Here is an 18,149-nt window from a genome sequence, read left to right as displayed (position 1 = left end):
AAAAGCCAAAAATAAAAACTTCTGACAGTGTTGACAATGAAAGAAGCCAACTCAAATGAATGAGGATAGATCTTTTTTGCAAGGTGGTTTTTATTTCTGTTTGGATTGTTAGTGAGCATGGAAGGATATACATTCCTTCAAATGGGCTCCACGGCTGGCTATTTGTCCTGTAATTTAGAAGATAGGTTGAGTGGAACAAGGCTAAAGTTATTTTTTTTAACTGCTAAAGTTTTGTAGAAAGCATATATTTAAGTTAGTATTTCTTTTTCCGCTCTCAAGGCTTTACACTGGTCAGCTAAGAGACACTAGATACAAGAACCTAAAGCTGTAGTCAAAGTCATGTAGCTGCCTTACAGAAAGAATTGATGCAATGGAAGTCACAAGTTTTCTGACTTGGCTTGCCTAGTTTACCGTTTTCTCTTAAATATTAAGTAACTTTGAGTTGCAAGAGTATGAAACTTTCTTTCCACTAAGATGTTGCTGATTACTGGACTTAAATAGGTTGTGTTCTAGATCACCCTGTCATGCTAGTGACAATCCTGTTCCTTAAGCAAATGTGAATTGTTTTGCGCAGCAGAATATGGATAAAAATTTACTTTCCTCTGAAAAACTGTCACGTCTTTCCCAAAACCAAATAGATGGTTGTTCAGTTGAGAATGACACTTTTGGAGAATGTCAAAGGAGATCTGTTGGCTGAATCAGAAGACAATCTACATTTCCATATGTACTGTTACCATTAAAAGTCTGTTTAGATAAACAGTTACTCATTTGCTGCCTGGTAAGTTCCTCGTTGTGGAGCTTCCCTGGCAGGGATACAGGTATGAATGATGTACTTATGGTAACAACCATGGGCTGTCCAGGATCCTCAACTGTTAGCATTGATGCCTATTTTAGCCCTTTAAACCCGTAGTTAAATTTAAAGTTAAATATTGGAAATTTAGAGTTAAATATTGGAAATTGACAGTGGACTACTGGCTAACATTAACGTTTAGTCTAGTTGAACAGGGTTATCTGGCAGCTTTATGCTGTTTCAGTGCCCTGCTGAACTGATGTGAGAGGATTGTAATGTATGTTTTGATGATTAAGATACATACTGCAGAGTAGTATTCTTTTGGTACTGTACTATGCATACATGAAATCTTTAATTGCTTAAAAACTAGCAAAGATCCCAGACAAACTGATGATAATTTTTATTTAGGTTTGATACTAAAGGGGGTAAAGCACATTTGGTTATATTACATTAAGACACCAGGCCTTGCCAACTCAAGAAATTCAGAACTGAATGACACAAAAACTGTGGATGCCTACCTTAACATATTTAGATTATGTGCATAATTATAAGGAAGGAAGCACTGCAAAGTAAGGAAAGCCCCAAACCCTCTGAAACTACTACTTTTAAATTTGACTCAATCTTCATGAAAGTGTTCACAAGACCAGTTCCCTGTATACTAGTTAGTCTTGCTTCATAAAAAAGTTAGAAACCTATAAATAGACAGGTTTTGTTTGTTTCATGAAAGCAGCAAACCAAAAGACCCCAAACATAACAAGTTGTTTTGTAAAGTGACCAGAGGAATTGTTTCCAGTGTTTGTCATCACCTCTGAAGTAACTGGTCTTCTGAGGCATGAATATAAGTCATTGACTCATGTTAATTCTCTTCCCAGACTTCTCCATGCAATTATGGACATCGTTTTTATCATGTTGGACACAAACTATTTACAGTAGATTTGAGTATATTTTGGTTTCTGATGGCAGCAGACTGTTTTGCAGGTGAAAAAGTCAACATTCAGAATTTTATTTAAAAGCCAAATGCAAAACCTGGCTTCAAACCGTGAGATTTCTGAGGCAAACATGTACTTTTCTTAAGTACTAGAAAAGACTTTTTGAAGAAAAGACGCCACTTATCATGAAGAGTAGACAATAATTTTTTAAATGAACCAGGCCCTTGATTTTGACCTATTAAAATGTACAACTATGGTCTCTTATCATGATTTAGATACTATTTTAGAGGAACTTGTAAATAAGGGGAAGGAGTATTTTCAATAAGAAGCAGCATTGTTTGCTTGACATTGTTGAGCTCCTTCAGAACTTTTAGATGTGATTTTTAGTATACGATTGTTCTCATTTAAATTCATTTCTTATGTATTTAACTGAAATTCCAGTGTCATGTTTGACGTAAAAGTAATCATAATAATACAAATTCATTAATGTGGCTTCAAGAAAATTTTTGTATACAGAGTTAACAGTATCTCTGAAAGCAACTAGAAAAGAAATTGGCATACCTGTAAAAAGTAAATTTGTAAGGAGTATATGTTCTGAGTGAATTATTTTAAGTTAATGTAGAAAATGTGTATTTCATACAAAAAATCGTTTTGAGTTTTTCTTTTGTATAAGATGTTATTTCAGCATAACTGGAGAAATATTTTTAAATAATTTTAACTGAAAATCTTTTAGGAGCATACTAATATTGTCATTAACTGATCCTCTAAAATTCTAAGTGATCTTTTACTGATTGTGTTTGCCTTTTATTTAAAGGGAGAGAGAGATGCATGGTAATCTGACTTTTAGGAAATACTTGATGGCAAATTTTAATTCCTATGTAATAACCAATTAATTCTTCTCCTAAAAGTATAAATTGTTTGGTTACACACTTTTTTTAAAGGCCAGTTTACTTTGCCGCTTTCGAAGTTATTCCTACGACTTCAATGGAATTAAGTTATCTTCAGTGCTCCAGTCTAGTCTATTGGCAGAGGTAGCATTGAAAGCCTCAGAGCTTGGTGAAGGGCTTTACTCTGCTTCATTCACGTGTATCTCTCTCTCTCTGCTTTAGCTCTTGCTCTAACACTATGTTAAACAAAAGGATGTTTTTCTGCCTTTTATTTGAGACAGTTAAAAGCGAATCCTTATAAACCGTGTATTTTAAAGTGTTTTCATTGATTAATATAAAGACTTGCTCTTCTTCCTGTGCTGTCTCTGCACTTTATAGGATTGCAGTCATGTTATGCTTTTTTAATTTTAAATGACCGTTTGCTTTGCTTTTCCTTCTTTTTGTGCTACAAACATAGTGGATTTATGGTCTGTGGGGTGCATTATGGGCGAAATGGTTTGCCACAAAATCCTCTTTCCAGGAAGGGACTGTATCCTTGTGCTGCTGCAGCAGGTTGAATTAGTTAGGAAGTGATTAATCTTTTTATTGATGTTGTGTCATGAAAATGCATATTGTACAATTTTTTTTTTTATTAAATGAACATGGACTTTTCTTGTGATACACTTAAAAAAATGTTAAGAACTTCATTTATATTCAGGCTGCACCTGGCAGTAGGACATAGTCTCTGCTGGTCCTGTAGTTAGCATACATTCACCTTCACTCATTTTCATTACACACGCTTTTTATAGTCACTTCATGTGTGTGTGCGTCCAGATATTTTTATTTACTTTATTTTAATAACTATCTTTTATGTTAATATCATTCCATTTTGTTTTCAGTTGACATTTGGTCAGTTGGGTGCATCATGGGAGAAATGATCAAAGGTGGTGTTTTATTTCCTGGTACAGATCGTATCCTTACCTTTGGCCTGGGATGTAGTTATAAAAGGTCAAAAGATACTGTAGCATTATAGTTCCTGATTAAGGTGGTTCTAATTTTTAAAATATTGGTTTTAAACTGCCTTTTCAAAATACAACTTGTAAGCTCTTTGTTTTGGTTCCAGGAAGCTGCAAAAATTATACCATTTCAAGCAAGACCTCAACAGAGTGCTAGCATGTATGACTGTCTTTAGAGATTAATACTAAGCAAGATGAAAAAAATACCGCTTGGGCAAACAGGCTTAGTTTTCCTTTTTCCTTTTTATTTTTTTTTTCCTCTTTTTTCTTTTTTTCAATTTAATATAGTGTCTAGCCATTGCTTTTGGATGTTGTCACATATAATACAGGTTTATTTTGTTTAGGTGGTGTTTTACTGGTTCACATGCATTGATTTTTGCTTTGGAGATCATTTTTATGTAATAACTTACCAATCTCGCTTAGTATCCAAGCACGTTAGCAGTTAGTATTATTTACGTTTTATAGGAAATGCTTACAAAAAATGCCTAACTGGCTTCATTAGTTGCACTCTGGAGTTTTATATTTTTGTATGCAGAAGTTATCCTGCAAACAGTTCAGGAATATCTGGCACTTATCTTTTTTTGTTCTTTGAATGGCTTGGTGGTATCTCTATGGGTTGTTCTGTGAAAAATACTTCAGATGAAGGATGTGCTATAAGCAAATACAGCTGAAACCTCTGGAACGTCACAAAAATTAGTGAATCTCATTGGAGTTTGACATCTTATTTACTAGTATTTCCACTGCAGTTTTTTAGGTGCTTAGTGTTAGACATCTGGTTTGCTAGCATGACTTTTCAGTTTACTCTCAGTGCGATTTTTTTCAAGGCCTGTACTAAAGCACTGTAGAGCTTTGAACAGTCTTATATAAAGGTCTGCTGTTAAGATTTAAGAACATAAGATAGAGCCTGCTACATCCAGCTGAAGGTTTAAGTGTCCAGTCTTTGATGGTAGCCAAAAAGAAAAAGTTGGGGAGAATGTATGAGTGAGATAAGCATATATAAAATGTTACCTGAGTTCTCTCCCAGTATCTAACCATCTGCAATTAGGAATTCCTGACCCAACATTGCTTATTTAATTCAGTAACACATACTAAATTCTTCTGCTATGGACTGGTCAATCTCCCCTTTAACTTGTCTAAATTTTCCAGTTAAGACATTCCTTACAAGTCGTTGAAACACTCGAACTTCTGTATTCAAGTCTGTTACAAAGTTGTTGTTGACCTCTGTGGGCCAAGATTTCATCCTCTGTGTGCCCACTGGTGCTCAGCATTGCCTGTCATTAGTGAGAGGTCGGTAACATGGGAGGGTCCAAGACTGGGCTCAGGTATTAAAATGAGAACAAAGGACAAACCACCTACACAAGGTAATTTTCACGAGTGCCTTGGTGAAGTGTAGTAGCTTGACTTACTGTCAATATGTGTTCAATCAGGAAATGAGTTCTTCTCTAGAACCCAAACAATGCCTTTATTTAAATTTGTTTAATACATTTTGTGAGTATTTTAATTTTCACTGTTTCTCAGAAGTATATCCTTTACTAATTAGTTATTATGTTGAGTAAAATTCATGTTGCCTTGACTACTGCATGATAGTCTTACTTTGTTTCACTGTTTTCTCTAATAAGGAAGTCCTAACTTATCGAGTGCGATATTTTATTATATAATAATTTTCTGTGTTTTCTCTCTGGTGGTTATTTCATGTGGTTTTAGCATAAATTTCTAGCTGAAAATTAGACACTTTTTCTTAGCTGCATAACCTTAGATATTGATCAATGGAATAAAGTTATAGAGCAGCTAGGAACACCATGCCCCGAGTTTATGAAGAAATTACAGCCTACAGTCCGAACTTACGTGGAGAACAGACCTAAATACGCTGGATATAGTTTTGAAAAACTCTTCCCAGATGTCCTTTTCCCAGCTGACTCTGAACACAATAAGCTTAAAGGTAAGGTTTGTTTTCTGTGTGTTGTGTTTTTTAAAAGTTTTAAAACTCTGATATATTGAACAGAAGCATATCTTGAGGTTTTTTTTTCACTATAAAATCATCCCACTAAGGATTTAAGTATTACAATAGTTATATCGTGGGAGTGCATGAGTGTACTGGTAAATGTTTGCCTTCAGTTTCTCATCTTCTCTGAAACAACTCCCATTCTAGAGATACCTTTTCAAAGAAAAGCAAATGTACATATTCCTCTCAGTAACACAAGCCAAAATGATTTAGAGAAGAGTAGGGGGAGGGTGGAGGAATAGAGTTGTGTAGGCAGGGCAGATCATCTTTCTCTAGGGATGAAAAGAATTTTTTTCAATTCATCATACATAGATATCCCGTAGTTACTGAAATAAGTTTCCGGTTTTAAAAATTACTGACTCAGTGGAGTCTCAGACTTACCATATTTTCTGCAACTAACAGTACATGACACTTTTTACCCCATAAACTGTAGGAGAGGCATAGTAGGTGTTTGCCCCACTGCTGTTCCAGACAAGGCTGCTCTGCCAGCTGTTACATTTCACGTGAAGATGTCATGACAAGGGGCACTGCGTGCTGAAGATGTATGGTGAAACGTGTCCAACTCCTTTTCCACCTGTGTTCTTCTCTTCATTTTTTTTTTTCTCCATTAAATGGACCACTTTCTTAACCCCCGAATTATGTGAGACCTGCATAGATGTTAAACTGGAATTTGGTTACTCCAGTTCTTCTGTCCTTATGAGCTTTGAAATACTGTATTATGTGCACTATTTATGGCACTAGTCTAAATAGAAAATTTCACTTTTGCAGCAAGTCAAGCAAGGGATTTGCTATCAAAAATGCTGGTTATAGATGCTTCTAAAAGAATCTCTGTGGATGAAGCCCTGCAACACCCATACATCAACGTTTGGTATGATCCATCAGAAGCAGAAGCTGTAAGTTCTTGTTTTAAGTCTCTGATTAGGAAGGTCTTGTACTAAAGCAAATTTGTTGTGATACTTGATACAACTGCTTGAAAGAGGATCATTGCATGATGTTCACATTTCACTAGAAGCTTAACTGAGCCATAATCATTTATATTGACATTGATTTACATGTTTATTAGAAATAGCATTAAGAATGGGTGCAAACTTGCAGGTAGCTTTATCTCTGTGTGTGTTTGTGTTTAATTGCATATAATTTCCGGGACATGTAGTAATGCATCTGAAAAATTTTATATATCTTTCTGATTTGTTGAGTTTCAGTTGTTTCAGTGTGGTTTAATTGCCCTTCATAGGATTCTGAGGTATTCACTCCTGGGCAAGAGAAATATCTTCATGATATGTAGCGATTGATAGTACTTTTAAACTAGGAAATAAGTATTTCAGCAAAATTTGAGTACAAGATCTTGAGCTTTCAATTATTAACAGTAATGAACAGAGGGATTAATTGATTTTTTCTTTTTCCTTAAAAAAGTAATTTCAGGACAGTTTCAGGTGATTAAAAAAGTCTCATATTTTAAGATAAAGGTCGTGGCCCACTAAGAACAGGAGAAGGTGCTGATGTAAGTGTTGCAACTGGAATTCCGCTGATCTATAACAACTAGAGGGAAAATGTAGTAATGAACAGTAAGTAGGTAAAAAGGGCTGCTTGGGCTAGAGACTGCTGCACTTAGGAGCTCTTTTACCAGACTGTTCAGTTTATATTTTAATGATTACAGTACGGTAAACAAATCTATTAATCAGAATAAGTTTAGAACATGTAGCAGCATCTGGAAAATAGGCCAAGTCCAAGTGTGAGAGCATATATGACAGAGTAAATGAAGTATTTTTAAACCAGGTTCATATTCTGAGTGCTTACTTTTGCTTTTCATTCATTCTGGTTTTGTATGCCTTTGATTGCTATATCGTGATTTTCTTTGTTTTTTCAGCCTCCACCAAAGATACCAGATAAGCAGTTAGATGAGAGGGAGCACACGATAGAAGAATGGAAAGGTAAGAAGGGCATTTTAAGTTTACTAAGGCCTTCGGAAGTAGGCTGAGTCCCAAGGATTACTGTTATTAGGATATTTACTTAAACTGTTTGGAACGACAAGGGAATAGATCAGTGCTTCACAACCTCTTGATTGTCAGGACACTAAAAAGTTTTCCTGTGAAGGTGCTGAACCTTTGTAATGAACTTAAGTTCACTCAGTTGTAGACCTGTTCATATCAGTCACCTCTTGCAAATGATAAGGCAGCATTTTTAGGGAAGGTAACTCTTCTGGACAAACTGTTACAGTTCAAAAAGGTGCAGGAGGTCCAGCAGTGCAAGTCTGAAGTAAAAGCACTAGTCTTCAAGGGAAGAACATATTAGCAGTAACTGCACTCTTTTAAATCAAGCAGTGGATTTGAAAGAAGCAGCTGTAAGGAATGTTAGTAGTGGGTGAGATCATGAGGTCACAGCTAGTGCAGGAGACACTGGTTATCAACTGTTGGATCCTGAGAGAGTATCTGGGGTTGAGGTATGGAACAGATCGTAGTCTGACATAAGACTCGTACCTTGAAGGCGTGAGTTTTAATGTTCAGCCCTGGTTTAGTGTTTATATTTCCTGGTCATATATGAGATATAAAATGATAAAATAAAAGGGGAACATCTTTGTTACTTGTAAAGCATGTGCTTCATTTTGAAATTGCTTTTAAAAGGTGTGGTGTTACTGCAAAGGTCCTAGTACTAGGAAAAGGTGCAGATCCAGAGGGCTGTGCAGGCTATAAATGTTGCATTTAAGCAAGAATTTGTTGCACTGAGCAATCTAATACTTCATACTGAAAAAGTCTAGGAAGGACCATTAGGCCTGTATAGCCTTTTTATCCCCAGAGGGAAAAATGGTTTATAAATCATTTTTTGACAGTTTCATTGTGTTGGCTGGTAATGGACAAAAGTCTGTAAAATCTAGTACTACCACACTTTTAAGTCACGTTCTATTAGAAAACTGAGTTTTATTTTAAAGGCAGAGATAAGGAGAATTGTGGATATTCTCTTACCATCCTCCTTCCAAGCAAAGTTGTTTCCCTTTTGAAGCAGATGTGCTGAGGGTATTTCAAGCAATATGGAATTTACTTTGAGACTCCCACAGCCCCTTGTAATTATAATTCTTAAACGCTTTTTTCTTCCAAACTGTTTGTACATTGCATTAGTTTGCCAGTAACAGATAAGAACTGACTGTCAGAATAGTACTTCTTATGAGTTGCCTTTAACATGTTTAGTCCTTCTGTTGTTACTTAGGTAGATTCATTGTCTTTTCTGGCTAATAAGCTGCCATTAGCCTAGAAACCTGGCCAGTACAGAGAGTGTATGATTCATGTTACAAGCACTTCTGACCTTTTTAAGCATGAGGAACTTCTGTAACTGGAAGACAAAGTTGCTTCTTTCATTTGGAGAGCAATTTATATGCCAGTGTTGTATTTCATTTCATGGTGATCTGGAGCGTTCGATGTTGTTGCAGGGGAAATATAGTGGCAAATCTGTGTCAGGAGGATAGAAATGCTGTTTGGACTTGATCCTACCTATTCCTTTGTAGACTACTAATCAAGTTTATTTGTACCAAAGAAGCCATTGATAAAAACTGAATGGTCATTAATTTTAACCTCAGGTGCCCAAGCAGCCTGGACAAAAGTGTCTTAGAGGAATGTCAGAGTGTTCTTGAGAGTGCCAGGCCATTGTAGCTCCAACAGAAGAGAATTGTACATTTTTATATCACTTACCAGTTGTCCTGTAGCCTATTGTTCAAAACTAATTCTGAACATTAATAAACCTATGAAACTTAAATGTACATTTTAATGGGAGATGGATTATCAATCCAGTCTTGGGTTTGCAAATTCATCTTTTGCCTTCCCTTCTCTGCATTTTCAGAGTTGATATACAAGGAAGTCATGGACTTGGAGGAGAGAACCAAGAATGGAGTAATACGTGGACAACCAGCCCCTTTAGGTTGGTTACAATAAAAGCACAGTATAGAGCTACATTGAGTTGTAGATCAGGAGGGAGTAAAGCTGTTCAAGACATCCAAGACTAACATAACCCGAAAATATGACTCTTTAATGACCAATAGCCTCTTGAATTCTCTTTGAGATATTGCTTATTTGAATGGAATGTATGAGGTTGACATCTCTTTTTATTAATCTGGTAAATTCCTTTGTTATTGTCCCCACATAACTGATGCTTCATTCATTTCAGTCCTCAAGAAACATCTTAGTATGTACTATTACTCTTGCCATGATTTGGTTAGATGTGTTACTTGTAGGTAGTGCAGCTTCAAATAAAGATATAACCACTGCTTACATCCATTAAGTAAACAAACAGGATTTCTAGGTTTTCTCCCTTGAATATTCCCTCTAAACAGAAAGGGAAATTATGGATCACTTTCAGAAACTGTTGCTGAATTTTGGAGTGAAATATGACCACTGACTGACCATTGATAGGATTCTATTTGCACTGTTGAAAAATGATGGCAAGAGAGGGACAGCAGTTGGTGACTCTTCTCAGAGTTCACTGATTCCAGACTCTGAAAAATCAGAGATGAATGAGATTGAATGTATGCGCTGTGGCTGAGCACCAGCTACTTCCCAGGCCAAAGGGGGATTATCTGATGGAAAAAAAAACAGTCCCCTTCTTTCTTTATGTAAATATATAGATACATTCTGGCTTTGCATCTCAGTATTTAGTTAGGGTACCGTAGCTCTGGCTTTATGCAGTATTATCTATGTTTGTGATTTTTTTAACCTTCAGCCATTTACTGTAATTTGACAGGTATCATGCCATGTGAGTTCTGTGGTTCTGACATTCCATTCATTAAGCCCTATGTTAAAGACCTGTGGTCTTTATTTACTTGGATGATGAACTGAGACACATTTCTCCAAACTTGCCAAAACAGGGGAAAGTAATGGCTGTTAGGGAGAGACAGACTAATGTAAGGACTGAACCGTGCAACTGTATCTGCAACTGATTTGCTGTTTTGTTTCTCATAGCACAGGTGCAGCAATGATCAATGGCTCTCAACATCCATCTTCATCGTCATCTGTCAATGATGTGTCTTCAATGTCAACAGATCCAACATTGGCCTCTGATACAGACAGCAGTCTAGAAACCTCAGCTGGACCTCTGGGTTGCTGTAGATGACTACTTGGTCTTTTTGGGGGCGGGAGGGGGATCCTTTTAGTCATTAATAGGGCACCTTTAAAATTTGGTGGTATTTTTGAGTGTTTCTTCAAAAATAATGGTAGCATTCATCATAAAGTGCTGTAATTTTAAACTGTAAGTTGTGTTAAAAGCAGCCACTTTTTTGCTGTAATTAACTGTAAAATATTAAACCTGATAATTTTTATTGTGGTTTTAAAATCTGCATATTTGCTTTACTATTATGCTGCTATTCTTTTTTTACTGAATTTGTAAGATTTGTTTTATCAAAGCACATATTAATGTTGTGGTCATTGCCATATAATGAATTATTTAAGTTTTTATAGGTTTTCAATTTTTTAATTAGAATTTATTCCAGATGTTTTGTTCATGATATCCTTCAAGTTTTATGCTTGGTCGCATGTTCATGTCCAGGTGGAGTGGGGAGAGAATTCAGTGCAGCCACCTGTAGTTTTGGGCATACTACTGTGGTGCTGGCAGTGAATAAAATCCTCTTTTATTTTGGTCACTTGCCTACACAACTTCAGCAAAAGCAACAAGTAGTGAATTTTTTTAGAGAAACAGTAAACAATCCTTTGGAAAGTAACCTCATCTGAGTGGTTTTATGATCTTAAGAAAGCAAAGCATATCTTCAAAGCTGCAGAAATATCTAGCCTAACTGAGTAATGTGATGTTTTCTGCAGATTTGTGGCATGCCAAATCTTGTGATCACCATAAAACATGAGGATACTTCATGAATAATACATTGCAATGCAAATAAACTCTTTACTTCTAGCTCGTAGCCTGTTTTTATACACACAAAATGAAGTTCATCCAGGATGTCTAGACTACCAACAGGGAAAATGAATATGCTGAAGCTATACTTTCATATAACATGTGATTCTTGGGAGTTTTGTTTCTTACTGGTTTTGTCTACAAAGGTGAGTGCTTTTGGGATAGAAGAGGGAATGACATGAATGCAATAGGGGCAAAACTTCAGCTATTCTTTCTCCACCAGAAGTAACTGATTGCTAAAAACCATTAAGTGGTAGGAGAACCTCAGGATTTCTGTAGTTAATGCATTAAGTGAGCAATATATGCCATCCAAAGGAGGGGGAAGTAGTGCTGTATAAATTAATATTTATCTCTTTCATTTCACCATGAGACCAGTGTAGCAGAAATCTTTTTAACAAATATTCAATAATTTTCGATGTTGAAGCTCCAGGTTTCAATACACTTTATAAACAAAAGATATATTGAAATGTATACAACAGTTACTAAATAGTCATGTAAAATGGTGCTGCTCCTCACAGAAGTATTTTAACTGTTTACATTTTATATTTACTGAATGATTTATGTATAACTGACTTAAGTTTATCTATGAGTTAAACAATCATTCAGAATTTATTCGTTTGGAAAATGCAGATTTTTAGTGAAGCTAGGCTGTATAATTGTTTGCCTTGTGTAGATGCATATTTTGTGTGTGAAGAGGAATTAGTAATGCTCACAAAAATGGGCATAAAAAACCACAGAAGTTTTGCCAGGCGCAGGAGCATAAACAAATAATACAACTGGCTACAGAGGTCATCCAGAAATGTCTAATGATTTTCAGTGTGGTTCCTTCTGCTTGCTGGGTTAAATAGGTATCTTTTTGGAGTTCTAATTGGAAGAGGAAAATTTGTCTTTGCAGTTTCAGAAAAACAGAAGTGATAGTAACGCTTTCAGTATCTAACATGTCTTTTTAAAAAACATACAGGGTTACAAGGAATGGTAGGGTGTCAAAGATGACTAAATTGATAAACTGCACAGTTGTTTTCCTGACCTGGCTAGACTGCTGGTAAGTGCTGTGTGTGTGTAATATTGCTTTCCTCACTTCTATCTAATATTTCAATATTGCCTTTCTAAACCACATTTGTTAAGGCAATTATTTTACAGGATCCTGCCAAATCGTTTGTTACCTCAGAATAGGCAGGGCATGTTTGGATTAATCTAGCACTGCAATATAGAAAATCTACTCAAGTTAACCAGAGATCAACAGAACAATCTATTTTGTAATTTTTTATCAAAGTTTAAGCTGTGAATTAAGCCAAAAATTTTGGTCATACAACAGTACTCCATTGTCATATGGGATCAAATGATATTCTGGTCAACCCAGTGTAATGAGTTTAATACTGGCAAAATCAACTTCTGATGCCTGTAAGTGCTATTAAGAGGAGAATTTGATAAATATTTGGTAACTATTTAAATTTGTTTTGGACCCCTCTGGATTGAAGTGGTGAATGAAATATTTTGAAACCTTAATATAATTTTTGTTAGCACTTTCCGGTGTCCTAAAGAAAAAATGCTTTTAACATTAATATTGAGTGAAACATTTTCTAGGCTTTTGCCACAGTATGCTATCAGTAGTAACTTAGTTCATAAGCTCTAAGTAGAACTGAGCTGTTCTTCTTTTAGGCCAGGGTTGATGAATGGGTGGGGCTGTCCACTGCAACATAGTGCAGTGGGAGTGAGCTGTGTTTAAAGGGATTACTTCAGTGAGGTCAGAGCTTTGCCAGCGGGAACCTAGAGTTCACTTTTGGCACCATCTTCATAGCAGTGATGTTATTTTGGTTGGTTGGTTTGTTTTCAGTTGCTTGCGTTTTGGGCAAATTAAAGTGATGGCAAATTTCGAAGACAAGAAAATCAGATTCAGTAACCAAAGTATCACAACAACATGCTAGCCAAGTTCCCTTTTTATTAGTTGAAATATAATTTTTTTTCATAGGTAGTTGTATGCTCCCACAGATAGAAGACAAATAGGCAGCTAAAGTTCAGCTGTCTTTGTCTATTGTTATGCTGTTAGCTCATATACTATCTAATACACTGTACAGTTTTATTCTTAAAGTATTATTAAGCTTTATTTTAGTCTGTTATTTCAAAATCTTCTCATGACAACAGGCTTCACTAAAGTGCATGCAGCTTTCCTCTTCTAGGGCAATTCCGATCCATGGGAAGTTGGTAGGGACTGAATTACAGTGCTCTCACTGTCTGATTTCTTACGTCAGGTGAGGTTAAAAGTTGGACAATAATAACGACGAGATTAATTTCCACCTTCTCTGGCCAGAGCTGTGGCAGTTACCAAGGATAAAATAGCTGCTTCCCTTTCGTAGAAGTAGGTTCTTCAGGATTTTGAAATGGAAGTGGGGGTTGGGAATTAGTACTGTTAGTGTGTGGTGCACCTCTGCTCTGTGGAGTCTTTGTTAATGCAAGACAAGAGGGGTCAGAATCGAAGTTGTTGTGTGTTAGTGTGTGTGAGAAGCTAGCCTGCCAGACCAATATTAGAGCAGCCTGACTGACCAGGTCACCTCTAGTGCATTCGTTCTGCTAAGCCGAATAGATGTGGCACTTTTCCCTATGAAGGTGCTGTGCAGCTTGGGTTTTTAGTTTAGAAGAACCTTGCTATGCTATGTGTAAGAGTCTCTTTCTGGATAAGGGTTCCAGCTCGACACAAAGATAGTGGTTGGGTCAGCCCCCTGCCAGCCCTGGGGTGTGGATGCAGGGGAGGACATGGTGAGTGTATTTGGGGAGCGTGGGACAACAGCACCCTCTGCTGCCTCAGTGCCCCAGGAAATTGTGTGTTACTGATGTGGGTTTGTTTTATAGAAAATTGCTTCTGTGAACACAGACTGTTTCATTAGAGAGCAAATATTAAGCACCTTGACGGGTGTTTGCATGAATATAACCCTCCTGCATTCATGTGTACGGCATTCATCTCAACATTGCATAAAGAAAAACGGTCAAAAAGCTAGAACGTGGGTATAGTTCCTATGCAGCCTGTAATCCAAAGTGTGAGGCATTAAATGTTTCTTGATTATGGGGGAAAGGGGAGAAGATGGTTCATCTCACACTTGGCTTTACTGCTGTTACAAGTTGCTAAAGGAAGTGAATTACTGTTTCTAGGTATGTTTTTATTTGCTGTTGACAGTAGCCTGTCAACACTGTTACATTTTATTTTCCCATCAGTGTTTTGGTTTTTCTGTATTTAGTTTGAGGACTGGAGTTGAAGGAGAGCTGTCTGCATTTTTCAGCAGGATTAGAAAGAAGGTTTTAATGGAGAAATGTGATAATGCTTTACTGCCTTCCCAAATTTTCAATCCATTTAATTTATTCTTAGTTAAGGGCACTGGATAAAAGTGGTATTTTAAGTGATCTCTTTCACATCCTTCTCTTCTTCAGATATCTCTGCATTACAGAAATATGTTATGAATCAGATCACATTGTGTTTCTACTTCTGCAGTTAAAATTCTAAGCTAGGTTTTCTTGAACTACCTCACACAAACTTTCTACGTTTTTTTAAGTAAGCAAAGCTATCCCTTACTATTGGAACTACACTGAATGTGAGTAGAAAATACACTTCCTTTAGAAAAATAAACCTAGTGGCCAATGTTGAGACAATATCAGTAAGTATGTTTCTTAAGTATTTCACGTAAGATGTTCATGTGTAATATATAACTTGTGTACAGTAATCTACATCTAGAATATTGTGTTAGCTGTAAATTGGTGATTTTATTATTGTAGTCTGGTTTTGTAGGTAAAAATAGCTTACTAGTAATGTCAGCTCATCCTTTACATTTTACAAAAGGAATAATTCTTGGTAAGCTTTGCATACAGATGAATTACTTTTGTAGGCCCAATATCTAGTCTATTTTTGAGAGTTGTTTAACTTTTATTACTAAAGTTGGAAAAAACCTCCTAATTATTGTGATCATTCATTCTGCCCCTTTTGAAGTATATTCTTAATCTTATTTTGTCCCAAGAAATATGAAGGGGAAGATACACCATTAAAAATACCGGGGAAAACTGTAATTTTCTTTCTTCCCCACATTTGATACCTTTTCCTGTTATTCCTTTATTCCCTCCAAATAAGCTGTTGGTGGGGCATTACTGAGAACATTGTGGTTTTTTTAATCATTCATGCCATAGGTCATTACATGTGCACCACTGGAATGTATACATTGTTATCTGGTATGTCAATTGGTTATAATGATATTTTAAATAAAAAAGGGGAAAAAAGTTTGACCATTATGAATTTGGTGTTTCTTCGTTGCTAGGCTGGAATGGATTTTGTATGGATTTCAGAAGGCTGCAGTTGGAGTTTTATTAGCATCAGGCCTTTTGGAGAATTAATCTGTCTTTAATGGTACTTAAAGTGTTGTCTTGTGCGTGAGCTTGCCTAGAGCAAAGTGATATTATTCTTCCATTTCTCCGTTCCCGTGGACTTTGGATGTGCCACAGGCTGTGGAATTCATTCTTTCCTGGAAATACAACTGCTGAGATCCTGTGTTGCAGAAAGAGGTAAGCCATGGGTGATCTAGTGTATGAAAAGAGGGCTCAGTCCCTGTGCTCTCAGGAAAAACCTTTCTCAAAACTGAGTTTTGGAAAAGCCTGGGGGATCTGACCTCTGAAGAGCTGATCCTGGAGAGCTAATGGGTGCCAGGGCCACTGCTTGCACTGGCACCTCTGCAGTGGGCCTGAATCCTAATGTAATGCATTTCGTTGCCTTCATTTCCAGAAGGCTCTCAGGGATTTTTCTTTAATTGCAGACTCAGGATGCTCTTGAGTTGTGTTTGTCTGGTTGCTGTTAACAGTGTCTTTGGGTACTTTCTTAAGGGAAAGGTACTTGACCGGGGCAGTACCATGCAGCCTGCTTTGTTCTCTGGACCAGCCATTCATGAGCTGCTCTTCTAGAAAGCTGGTGAGGCTCAGAAATGCTCTTTTTTAATTTGCATGAGCTAGCATAAAGTGTAGCTGATTCCAACTCAACTCATGTATTCATACAGAGCAAGACATGAGACAGTCTTAGCTCTGCCATGGATTTGTCTGTGGCTGACTTCATCCCAGAGCTGAAACACTCCATAGTGTGGCTGGTTTGCATGGAACTCACTAGCAAATGTAGATAAATGTAATGCCATGGAGACCTATAGAAGTTTTTTTGTTATTCTGAAATGGTGCTGTTTGGCTTTGTATTTTTTTAAGCATATGCTTGTGGTGGGTTTCTTTCACTGAAAGTTTCTTACACTATTTTTGCCTGCATAATTCTGGAAGGGGTGTTCCAGGCTGGGAAGCTTGTACATGTGAAGCTATGGTAAAAAATACATCTACCTAATTACAGAAATGTCATATCTTTTAATTACTGACAAACCTGTATCTTGCAAATGCTTTTAAAAAACCTGCTAGTTTAAACCGGGAGCTATAATAAGTGAAAGGTCTGTAAAATAAGGAATGCTTTCTTCAATAGGCAAATGAAGTGGCAAGAAAGAGCACAGAATCAGGAGGTAAAACTAGGAAGGCTTGTATCATCTTCTTCAAATAAGGGCATATTGTTTCATGACGTTGTGTACAACAGTTGCAGGTGTGTTCCCGTTTCTTGCATAATTGCCCATGACTGGAAATTAACATTATCCTCCTGTTGCAGTCTTTTAGAGTTAACATCCTACCATGTTTTGCTTTAAGATGAACTGGGTAGTTTACAGCTTCTTGCAGGCTTCATTTACTGCAGTAGATCACCTTCAAAAGGACCTGAAATTTATCCCTCTTAAGCAAGAAGAATGGGTGTCTGTTTCTGGAGCACAACAGTCAAATGGAAAAAAGGTGAGTGGGTACAGTTTCATTTGTGAATTTTATACTGGATGCCAGAGTAAGATTATGCAGTGTTACATAGCTGAGAGATGATCCTATCCTGGAGCTGAAGATTTGGGCTAGACACATTTCTTTCTCAGTTCTGCTATCTATAGTGGTTACCTAGGCTTAAACAGTTAAATAATATCTAGAATTCTAGCTGCATTTGATTTCATTCAGAGTTAGCCAGTAACTGAGTTTAGTGTTTGTCTTGCATATTCTTTAGGCTCCCAGTTGGCACAGATTGGTTCTTAAGTTTGTAGTGTGCCAGAACTAAAGGGAGTAGTCTGCACTTGATACATACAGGAGATAATGCAACATAAATAGTCTCAGGGATGTGGGCTGCCAGGATATGGATATAGTGAAAGGTACCCATGCTGGGGGTGGGAATAGAAGAGGATGTTAAAATAACCTGGGTGCTACTACTACTTGGATTGAATTCCTCAGACAGTAGAAACTTTATTTTTACCAGTCCTGATGTTTTAATTGCAGATAATTTTTCTAGTCATAAGGTTTGGTTTGTGATGGCTGGCATAGTGCTTGACACACCTAGCCTGCTGTGCTGCTCCTGGCTCAAAACCATCGTTACAACAGTTGCAACATTATGCATCTCAATGCGGCTGTTTCAAACAAGCTACGGCGTTCCTTGCAGGATCAGTTGTGACAGTAACAAAACGAGGAGGGGAAAAAAGGCAGAAAAGAAAGTTGTGTGGAAAAAAGGCAGAGGCGACGCTGCTGCCGGCAGGGGGCGCGCTGCTCCTGCCCAACGCCCGTAGCGCGGGGTCCTGCTCGGCTGGA

The 18,149-nt window shown here is 37.0% G+C and overlaps 1 protein-coding gene across 6 annotated transcripts in view; it reads left to right on the top strand.

Annotated features, from left to right (window-relative positions):
- MAPK8 (mitogen-activated protein kinase 8) overlaps window positions 1-15,758 on the top strand; it is a 51,340-nt gene extending 35,582 nt beyond the window's left edge. For 4 of the 6 annotated variants that reach the window (XM_065843905.2, XM_071811960.1, XM_071811958.1 and 1 more), the window contains exons 7-12: window positions 3,064-3,135; window positions 5,358-5,540; window positions 6,372-6,496; window positions 7,471-7,534; window positions 9,432-9,509; window positions 10,552-15,758. In XM_065843905.2, the coding sequence (XP_065699977.1) occupies window positions 3,064-3,135; window positions 5,358-5,540; window positions 6,372-6,496; window positions 7,471-7,534; window positions 9,432-9,509; window positions 10,552-10,697 (668 nt within the window). In that variant the 3' untranslated portion in view covers window positions 10,698-15,758. Of the gene's footprint in view, window positions 1-3,063; window positions 3,136-3,484; window positions 3,557-5,357; window positions 5,541-6,371; window positions 6,497-7,470; window positions 7,535-9,431; window positions 9,510-10,546 lie in introns of all 6 variants that reach the window. The other 2 variants (XM_065843904.2, XM_071811961.1) reach the window with 2 other exon arrangements.
- The last annotated feature ends 2,391 nt before the right edge of the window (window positions 15,759-18,149 follow it).

Source organism: Patagioenas fasciata, chromosome 8 (genome assembly GCF_037038585.1).
Source record: "Patagioenas fasciata isolate bPatFas1 chromosome 8, bPatFas1.hap1, whole genome shotgun sequence".
Classification (NCBI taxonomy): domain Eukaryota; kingdom Metazoa; phylum Chordata; class Aves; order Columbiformes; family Columbidae; genus Patagioenas; species Patagioenas fasciata.
Note: the sequence above shows the minus strand (reverse complement) of the source record. Positions and strands in the feature narration are given on the sequence as shown.